The sequence below is a fragment of the Podarcis gaigeae genome (genome assembly GCF_964106915.1).
Source record: "Podarcis gaigeae genome assembly, chromosome: 15".
Lineage (NCBI taxonomy): Eukaryota > Metazoa > Chordata > Lepidosauria > Squamata > Lacertidae > Podarcis > Podarcis gaigeae.
The window spans coordinates 45,637,433-45,647,757 of record NC_139692.1 but is presented as its reverse complement, the minus strand read 5'-3'; the positions used below and the strand labels follow the sequence as shown (position 1 = coordinate 45,647,757).

The window sequence follows — 10,325 nt, the reverse complement described above, 5'->3', positions numbered from 1 at the left end:
TCTAGTCCAACCCCCTGCAATGCAGGAATCTCAACTAAAGCATCCATCGCAGATGACCGTCCAACCTCAGCTTAAAAACCTCCCAGGAAGGGGATTCCACCACCTCTCTAGGGCGACTGTTCCACTGTTAAACAGCTGTTACAAGATACGGCTCCTGCCGTAGGCAAAGGGTGAACCTGTCAGCTCAGACAGAGAACACAGTAAGAATCGGCTGGATCAGGCCAGTGGCCCATCTAGCTCAGCCTCCTCTTCCCCCAGCGGCTACCCAGATGCCCACAAGAGCAACTCTCCCCTCCTGTGGCTTTCAGCAACTGGGATTCGGAAGCATCCCTGGCTCCATTTGTGGAGGCAGAGTAAAGTGATCCTGGTTGGAGCCACAGATCGTCCTCTCCTCCAGGGAATGGTCTAATAAAACTTCTAAAGACACCCAGGTTGGTGGCCGGCGCTGCTTCCTGTGGGAGGGAGTTCCGCAGTTTAAACCATGGGTATTAAAACTAGGGTGAGCAGAGGGTGGTTCTCCCATTTGGGGAGGCAGGACACCATGGCCAGGAGGTTGAACCTTCTCAGAGGGACAAAGGTAGCTGTTCTGAACTCTTTCCCCTGCCATCCACCTCCAGGGCACAACCAGGTACTCCCCCCCCCCCACACAACCCTTTCCATGGCATCGCTAGCAAGGATCAGAGCCATGGTGCTCGAAAATGGTCAATACCCAGGCACCATTTAAGACTGCTAGTAGGTTGGGATGTACTGCCAGCCAGTTAACAAGAGCACAAACATCCCCTCTCCCCAAATGAATGAAGAGAAGGAATTAAGCAGGACATGGCCAGATGCTGCTGCTGCCTGCTGCTAGACATTTTCTGAGCTCTCGAAGCCACACCTGTGATGCTGTGAAGGCATTTCATAGGATTGCAGCGTGGGCAGAGAGCCATCCAATCCAACTGTCTGCAATGAAGAATCCGCGATGGATAGCCGGCCAACCTCTGCTTAGAAACTTCCATTGCCTTCCTGGGGAGTCCTTTCCACTGTGGAACAGCTCTTCCCTTCAGAAAGTTCTTCCCAATGTCGAGTCAGAATCTCCCTCCCTGTCATTTGAGTCCATCAGTTTGGGTCATGCCCTCCAGAGCAGCAGAAACCCTGTTTGACTTGCATGTTTGGGATTGATGGGAGTTGTAGTACAAAAATAGATGGGAAGTAGCCACTTGGTAGCTTCCAACAACCTGGTGCCATACAGATGTTGCCAGACAACATCTCCCATCTGCCCCAGCTGGCATGTTTGGGACTACAGCTTTGCTGGCTGCAGTCTACAACCTTCCCCCCCTTTTTTTTAAGGTCTTGCCTTATTTCTGAGATTGCAAGTTGTTTTGAACTGTTAATACCCTGGGATCTCTGGGTGAAAGGAGGGTAATAAATTGTAATAATGACCACAACCTCTTTGAGAACCCCGTATTCAACACTGCATATGCCACTGATCCTGGCCTGACTGCACTGGCTGCCAATTAGTTTCTGGGCCCTGATTCAAAATGCTGGTTTTGACCTATAAAGCCTTAAACGGCTCAGGACCACCCCCATCGTTCAGCCCAGAGACTGAGATCCAGCGTTGAGGGCCTTCAGGCGGTTCCCTCATTGTGAGAAGTGAGGTTACAGGGAATCAGGCAGAGGGCCTTCTCGGTGGTGGCGCCCGCCCTGTGGATTGCCCTCCCTTCAGATGTGAAGGAAATAAGCAGCTATCTTCTCTTTAAAAGACATCTGAAGGAAGCCCTGTTTAGGAGACGTTTTTAATATTTAATGCTGTATTGTTTTTAACACTCAATAGGAAGCCGCCCGGTGTGGCTGGAGAAACTCAGCCAGATGGGCGGGTTATAAATAATAAATTATTATTATTACTACTACTACTACTATTATTATACCTCAAGGACTGCCTCTCCGCATATGAACCGACCTGCTGTGATTGTCACCAGAGGCCCTCCTCCACAAGAAGTCTGGAGAGTAGCAACACGAGAACGGGGCCTTTGAGTAGAGGGTTTTAAATTTATTTCCACACACACACCCGTTTTAGTGTACCATTGTGGGTTTTTTGTTTGTTTTTAAATTGCTTTGGGTTGCCCTGGGCAAGATAGTGGCCAACAAATTTAATAATCACAAAAGCAAGCTAGAAGTAGATTCCAGATCCCTGGGTGGACGTTTAAAGCATGGGGTCATGCAGAGGCCTCCGGACTCCAACTCCCATCATCCCTTGCTGGCTGGGGCTGATTGGACTCCAGCAACACCAGGGCTCCTGACCTTTAGTGGTGATCCTTGTATTGCAGAGGGGGCCCCCTTCCAACCTGACGATTCTATGAAAGAGCACCCTGCAACCTCTCCAAATTCAAAGCAGCGGCTTCACTGCTCTCGCGCCCAAACAGGCTTATGTTTAGACTGCAGGAGTTAAGACTGGGGTGGTGTCCTCAGAGATGCCTGCCCTGTTTCTGAAAGGATGGGAGTGCCCTTTCCTGCCTTGAATGAGGCAACAGGGATCCTGCAGAGACTCCGCAGGCAGCTGCTGTTGCCTCTTTGCAGGAACAGCGGAACTGCTCCAGGCTCACACCCAAAACGCAGGGATGGAGCAGAACTGGGCAGCCCAGTCCAAAGAGACGAATGGGGAACAGCTGGCAGAGGTGGGACAGCGGGCTTTTTAGTCATTGCTTGGGAAAGTTTCTTTTAAAAAACAAAATGGAAAGCAGCAATTCTAGGGATGCTGGGTAGGGTGGGGGAAAATTGTGGCAAAAACCAGTGCTGTGCAAATCACAGTGAGAAAACCGGGATGGGTTGGGGGAGGTCAGCCAGAATATGAGAGTGAAAAGGAGAGCAAACAGCTTCTGGCAGAGATGGTGCTTAGAGAGGCAAAGACTCCTCCTGGCTTCCCAGGAGCAGCCACACAGTCACCCCAAGGAGCAAGGATTTCATTGTTGAGAGGACAAGTCACAAAGCGACAAAGGGACTCCACCTGGTGGGGGCTCCAGAGCACAAGGCAAGAGGAGCGTGCCCCCCACCCCGCTGCACAGAGCAGCTCCAGAGACCAGGCCCAAGGTTCACGGGGACGGGAAAGGGTTGGGGAGGAAGGAGAGAGATAGCAGACATGGCCTGGCCCTGATCCACCACTCAGGAATTGAGGCAGAGCCTTTGTCCACCCCTGCAGGGCTGGCACCGTTGCGCGGGCTTGGTGAGCTGTCCCCAGCCCCCCACCCACAGATTGGGCAAAAAGGAAGGCACTTAAATCCCTGCATCTCCAGAGTCCCCCCCCCCCACAAGCCAGTTCCTCCTACCCCACAGATTCCCTCCCGCCCCTCACACACAACCTCCCCACTGCTCCCGCTTTGGCCCTGGGTTTTGTGCAAGGGAGTCCAGTCAGACTCAGTCTCTGCCCTCTTTGGCTGGCAAGCAAGGAGAGAGAAAACCTCCACAAAGGTTCAGTAGAAACACTATTTATTCCTCGGTGCTGTTGGGAGTGAGCGGAGGGGGGGGGCAGTGGGGTGGGTAAAGGGGGGGAGCACTACTTGGCATTCAGGCCGCCGCAAAACTCTCACTCTCCCGGTACTTCGCAGCTCCCAAACAAAAGCCGCGGTCGTCCCAGGTTCAACTCTGCAGTCTCCTTTTTTTTGAAAAGTAACACAACTGAATAAATATTGTCCTGGAGAGGGTGTGCCAAGGAAAAGCCAGCTGATGGGCAAGGGAGGCTGGATTCTCTTCCAGCGACGGAGCACCCCCCTCGCCCTGGCATGCCAGGGGGGTGGGCAAAAGCAAAGCCCTTTTCATACGTACAAATACAGGCAACGAGCGAAGAAGGAGGGAGAGAGAGACAGACAGACACAGAGAGAGAGACTGAAAGAGCAAACCCTGGCCCAGTCACTGGCAGAGACCCTCTCCTGGAACCCCTTGCCCCCCCAATCCCGAAGGTTTTATTCCTCCACGCAGCCGGATCTGGCCAGCACTCCAGGGGCGGTTTCGGAAAAAGAGAACATCGCCGGCGGGAGGACAGGCTGACGCCAGCTGTGAGAGCAAAGCGCAGAAGAGCAGCGGGAGGGCCAGGTCAGGACTGGCGCCCCGCCCAGCAGAAAGGCTGCCTCCGCTGCCAGTATATACACAAGGGCCTCTCCTCTCCAACCCACAAGGAGGGCGCTGCCCAGCGTCCCTGGCACATGCCTCGAGTGTCCAGTGCAAAGGAAACAAAGACCCCGAGAGAGGTGGCCAGCCGGCAGGAGGGAGGGGGTCTCCGGCGGCAGCGAGGGGAGCAGGACTACCGGTCCATCTCATCTAGCAGCGGGGTGGCGTCTCCGGCGACCGACATGGGCGTGCTCTCGATCATGGGGCTGGGCGAGGGGCGGGGGGTCAGCCGTTGCTTCTGCTTCCTCCGTTCGGCCTCCTTCTCCTGCAGCCACTGCTCCGCCATCTTGCCCCAGTCGATGGCCGTGTGGCTGCTGGACCTGTGCAGGGGGGAGAGAGGAAGGAGGTCAAGGACAACGGGCCAATCCAGTGTTAGAAACGGAGAGAGGAAAGCTGGAGGCTAAAGGGCACCTTAAACCGAAGTTACGGGAGCAACAACAGAATGTCTAGGCGCACTTTTTTAAATAACAAGAATGCAAAGCTGAAAATGAATGAACTGCAGCTAAACTATTATGCTCATTTTTCACACGGCCTAGTCCTTTCAATGCCCATCCCTTAAGAGGGTTTCTTCTCCTGTCTTCAGAGACTGGCTGGAAGTGGGGAGGCAGAAAAATGTCCTCCTTTCCTTCCAGTCTGCAGTTTTAACCTGAAATCTTAGGCGCAGTAGTGCTCCTCAGAGCTCAGAAACTACTCGCGTGAATTCCCCGTCGCAAAATGCACCTAGAACAATGGACGTTTCGAACGCTGGACTGATCCAGAGAAGGCTGTGTGTCTGGAGCTCTTGATGCAGGACTACGGTTTAGAGACATGCACGAGAGCTCTGTCAAAGGTTCCAGGCAGAGGGTCCCTCCTCAGCCTTCCCTGGAGATGCTGCTGCTGGAAACGGAATTCAGAGCTTTCTGCATGCAAATAAAGTGCCCTAGCCCTAAAGGTATGGCAGGATTCCAGTCCTCATTGTTCTGAATTAAGTGCTGATTTAAAGACGGACCTAGGAAGCTGCCTTATACTGAGCCAGACCTTGCTCCGTGTTGTCTACACTGACCAGCAGCTCTCCAGGGTTTCAGGCAGGGGACATTTGCAGCCCCACCTGGAGATGCCACTGGGGATTGAGCCTAGACTTCTGGCCCCAGTGGGCAAGCAAAGCCCCCACCGTAGGGGCTGCCCTCCCGCTGAAAGAAATCTGGTTTCTCCTGCTCTGATTTCTCCTGCGCCAGTGAAGAGCAGGAGCCTCAGCCGATCATCTCCACCTGCACAAAACGCACACCTGTCTAAAGACGACTCTGAAGCCAGTGCCTCAGGTGAGGCAAGCACCTGCAGCAGGTGAGCGCTGCCTCAGAGGAGTCTGTGAGAGACTGAAATGCACACAAAACATAGGGGGGAAAGTCTCTTCTAAAGGGGTGCCTGCCATTGTTTTTAATTTTCTGTTTTGAAAAAAGTGCTTGTTTTAATCCAGCCTTCCCCCTCCAGGTGTTTTTCAAATCTCCGCAAAGATCAAGAATATTTTTAACTCGACTGATCAATTGACTGAAATGTGCTGCCCTTTCCTCCTTGTCTCACCCCACCCCAATTTTCTCCCTCAGTGGTCTCTTCTTCTCCCCCTTCCCTCTCCAACCTCCCCACTTCTCCATCATGAACCAGTGTGGCATAGTGGTTAGAGGACTGGAGTAGGACCATGAAGCTCACTGGGTCTTGCCGTGAGGATTAAATGAGAACCATGTACATCGCCTTGAGCTCCTTGGAGGAAAAGGTGGGATAGAAATGTAACGTCATTAAAGTAAATAATAAAACAAGGAGCCTTTTTGCAGCACTCACTTGGGTTGCTGCCTCTGTGCCGAGCTGGAGGACGGCTGGGACTGGGGCTGAGACTGGGTGGACTGGGGCGTGGTGCTGGCCTGGAGCTGGTGGTACTGGGGGGTGGTGATGGGCTGGCTGGGGGTCGTGTAGGAGTAGCTGGGGGTCAGGAGTGGGGTGGCCACCGGCTGCTGGGCAGGAGTCGTGAAGACCTGGGACAAGAGAGAGAGACAAAGAGATTAAAGTACAGATTAGCCAACGACGAAAAAGGGCTAAGTGGGAGCATCAGAAAGGAGCTTGTGAAGCCACAGTCATGGGCGCAGGCAGCCAGCTGTCAGGAGCAGGTGAACAATCAATCACACAGCGTCAGTGATGTTAACTCTTTATTCAAGGAAGCAAAGTTGACTCAGGAGGCCAGGCCTAGTGAGAACAGCAACTGGTTCCGAAGGTCTTGCCCCTATGAGGCAGTTGTGGGGACTGAGGAAGAGGTCCCTGCTTTCCCACATCCGCCTAAACCTCCCTCCCCCACCAGGTCCCTCACAAGCAATCTGAGACTATGCCAATGCACCTGCCCCTGCTTCTCCCTCTTCATGCCTCTTCTGGTTCAGGAAGGCCATGGGGGAGAGGGAGACCACTGGCTTCTTCTTATGCCTCCGAGTCTGGACTGCTCTCTGTCAAATATTCTTTTTGCCCACTGTTACCTCTTCAGTTTCAACCTCCTCTTCCCAGTCTGTTCCCTCTACTCCCACTCATCATTCCCCGGGCTCTGAGCCTTTTTCTGTTGGGGGCTCCCCACACCGTTCCTCTGTGTCCAGCCAGTCCGTGTGCCATCAAGAGACGGAAGGTCAAAGGAGGCTGCCTTCTGCCGAGTCAGCAGCTCCGCAAAGCTGCTTCAAGTTGGGGGGCATTCCCAGCCCCTCATCATCGTTATAACCCACCCTTTACTGGCAGGTCCCAGTGTGCATTACAGCCGTTCAAAATTCAGAATGAAAAGTAGTTAACGCTGAGTAAAAATAGATTGAGCCAGGGACCTTCTGCACGCGAAGCAGCTGCTCTGCTCCTGAGCTGCTGCTCTTTCCCTAAAAATGTAACAAGATCCTGGTCCTCATGGTTCTGCCTTAAAGGCCGGTTTAAGAGGCTGCCTTATACCAAATCAGACAGTTGCCTCCATCTAGCTCAGCCCTGTCTACACAGACTGGCAGCATCTCTCCAGGGGAGTCTCAGGCAGGAAGTCTTTTCCCCAGCCCCACCTGGAGGAGCCACTGGGGTCTGAACTAGGGACCTTCTGCCTGCAAAGCAGATACCCTCTGCCCGAGACGCAGCCCCCTCTCCTGACTGTGCTCCGCAGGGCACTGCCAAGTGTTTGTGAGGTGCCAGGATTAAGAGCGGAGGAAGGTGCCCTTAATTCCAGGTCAGTGGGAGGACCAGAGGCCCTTCCACTCACAGCCCCTGCCTGCCAGGCGATTAGCAAGCTCAGCCGGCCAAGCGCTGCCGGCCTGCCTGTCGGCTCAGCAAATTCTTCCTCCACTAAGCCTTTTCTTGCTGGCAGCTTAGCTGCGTCCTTCACGTCCTCTCCCCCTCGCCAACGTCCAGCCTGCCTCCTCCATACCCCCCCCCAGCACATTCCTTTAGAGTGGGGGCTACTCACTTGCCTGCGGCTGATTTCCCTTTCATCTACTCTGTTTAGCGAAAGAAAACGCAATGTGAAGAAAAACGGTGGAACTGCATGCAAGCGATGCTGCGATACCCACACTTTGAGAAAAGAAGATGCCCAGCTAGGAAGCAAGTCAGACCTTGGGTCCATCTAGCTCAGTGCTGCCTGCTCTGACTGGCAGGGGTTGTCTCCCAACCCAGATGGAACCTGGGACCTTCCACAGGCAAGCCAGATGCTGCACTGCTGAGCCACCGTCCTTCCCAAAGGAAGGCAGATGTGTGAACAATCAAGAGCAGGCTGGGGGGGCGGGGCGGGTTGGACTAATGACCACTGGGGACCCTTCCAACTCTATGATTCTTACCTTAACCAGAGCCTGAGCGCTGGCTGGGACGTGCTGCCCCGAAAACCAGAAGAACGAGTCTAGAGCAGCCCCACCCGGTGCCCCCCAGTCCCCTCTCTTCCTGCGTTCACCTACGTGGTAAGCACTGCTCCCGCCGCCGCTGCCTCCATAGCCGTACTGGCTGGAGGCCCACTGCGCTGGGGTGGCGTTGGGGTTCTGCCCCTGGCCCGTCACGGCCGCGATGGCGCTGAACATCTGCGAGGTCATGTTCTGTGGCAGGGCGTTCACAGCTCGGGTCAGGTCTGTGGGGCAGAAGCGAGGCGGAGCCCGTGAGCAAAGACGCCAAGAGCAGGCGGGAAAAGCAGGGGAAGCGGCGGTAGAGGGCACTCACCTGCCAGGTTGATGTTTGCGGGAGTCGCGTTGATGGAAGCCGGAGTCCTGGTCCTGCTGCTGCTGCTGGGGGTGACTCCTGGGGGTGGGAAGAGAGGTGAATTGCGGGGGCTGGGGATCTGACCAAGTGGCTGCACAAGTGGACTGTGGTCTGCTTGCACATGGGGCATCTCCCCCCGCCCCCTGGCGTGCAACAGAATGAGGGCAGCCGCTCCAGCAGTCAGAGGGCTGGGAAGTAAAGCTCTCTCTGTTGGCTCTCTGGCAGCTGGCCAGCCCCATCAGGCCTCCTCTCCCCATAACCACCACTTAGAGTTGGCCGTCACACCAGGCTGCCTCAGCAGGAGACAGGAAGCAGAAGGTTGGAGGCCAGTTCCAACAGGCACCTCCTGTCCTCAAAGTTGACAGCACCCCAGGCTCACAAGGTCCCAGTGTGTGCTCACAACCAAGGAGGGAGGAAGGCTGGCTAGCTCTAGGGCACGGAGGGGGAACCTGATGCTCTCCAGAGGTTGCTGGACTTCAATTCCCATCTGCCACTGCGGCCAGCATGGCCAATGGGAAGGAGTCAAACAATATCATAATGGGGGGGCAGGGCACTGGCTCCCCACCCCTGCCCTAGGTTGACGTTGGAGGGGCCATTGAGCCTCTCTCCTGCCTCGCAGTGGGGCATGCTATTTTGTCAGAAGCGGCCTTTCTGGTTCACAGCTGCCGCCTTTCCCGCATGCCCATGATGCACATGAAGCCTCTCGCTGACCCCAATTTTGTCCCCCAATTGGGGATGGGATTACCTGGCACAGGATCCTGATAGTGATCCTTGAACCATCGGAAAAGCCCGTTGACCGTGGGAAAGATGTGGCTGCGGTAGCGGAAGCCTTCGGGCGTAACCGTCACATACTCAATCCTGCGGGGAGAGAAGTGGCCCCCACCCTGGTGACATTGAGTTGAACACCCCCGCTCAGAGTCATCTCAAGGTGGGAAGTGATGAGGCCCAGGCCAGGGAAACTGGGCCATCCCCACCCAAGAGGAACCCCCCCCTTTCCTGGGACTACTTAAGACACGTCAGCCCTGAGGGATGGCAAAAGCGAGAAGGGCCAGGCCAGGGAGTTCCTGCCACCAGCTCCTGAAGCTGGCCTGAAAATATCTTGCAACATTTGCTTATTCTCATAATTTAAAATGGTAAAGAACCTCAGGTGCCTTGCAAGAAAGCGTTCTCTAAATGCAATGAGCCAATCGACAGACATCTCTGTGTGGAGAAGGTCACTCAGAGTCAGACTGAGCAAGAGCCCTTCTCCAAACATGGCAGCTCTGTTGAAAGAGCCCAGACCTTGCGGGGAGTTGGCACTAGATGTTGCTGGGCTCCAACTCCCATCCTCCTCCTTTGTTGCTGGAGTCCAGACACATCTGGAAGGTCCCTTTCTTGCCAGGCATCCCCAAGCCCTCCTGCAGGTGTTTTGAGAACTGGATGGGCTTCGGAACCTGCATTTCTGCACCTGAGCTGCTGAAGCCCCTTCTGAAGACACCTCTCCTTGCCTCGGACCATTCCCACCCCCTTCAGCATCAGGCTGAAGCAGCCTGTCAGCAGGCTTGGGTCTCAGTCTAGCTTTGAACGCAGAAGGACCACAGCACCTCCGGAGAAGATATTGGGAAAGCTGCTCTTTCTTGGGGAGCCGCTGTCCCTCAGAGGAGACATTATGGGGCTAGATGGAGAAATGGCCCAGCCTAAAGCCAAAGGGGGTTTGTTCGGGGTGGGCAGGAGGGGGAAAGTGATCCCCCAAGAGGCACCTTATCATCACCTCCCCTGTTCCTGCAAGGACTAATCCTGGGGGCGGCGGGGAACTCACCTGGGCTTGCCCCGTGGCTGGTAGCCCAGCAGGAATTTGCCCGGAAGTTCTTTGCAGGCGCAGATGAAGTAGGGGATGAAGGTGGGCTTCTCCTTCTTGGTCTTGATCAGGAGCTCCTCCAGTTTCTGGCACACGGACAGAGCAGGAACAGAATGGGCTATCAACGCTGCTG

At 54.9% G+C, this 10,325-nt stretch overlaps 1 protein-coding gene across 1 annotated transcript in view; it reads right to left on the bottom strand.

Moving 5' to 3' along the window:
* Positions 1 to 3,445: 3,445 nt before the first annotated feature.
* SUPT6H (SPT6 homolog, histone chaperone and transcription elongation factor) overlaps positions 3,446 to 10,325 on the bottom strand; it is a 49,594-nt gene continuing 42,714 nt past the window's right edge. The window contains exons 32-37 of the mRNA XM_083714988.1: positions 10,154 to 10,278; positions 9,101 to 9,213; positions 8,317 to 8,394; positions 8,061 to 8,227; positions 5,953 to 6,143; positions 3,446 to 4,460 (exon numbers count right to left, since the gene is read on the bottom strand). Coding sequence (XP_083571114.1) covers positions 4,274 to 4,460; positions 5,953 to 6,143; positions 8,061 to 8,227; positions 8,317 to 8,394; positions 9,101 to 9,213; positions 10,154 to 10,278 — 861 coding nt within the window. The 3' untranslated portion in view covers positions 3,446 to 4,273. The remainder of the gene's footprint in view (positions 4,461 to 5,952; positions 6,144 to 8,060; positions 8,228 to 8,316; positions 8,395 to 9,100; positions 9,214 to 10,153; positions 10,279 to 10,325) is intronic.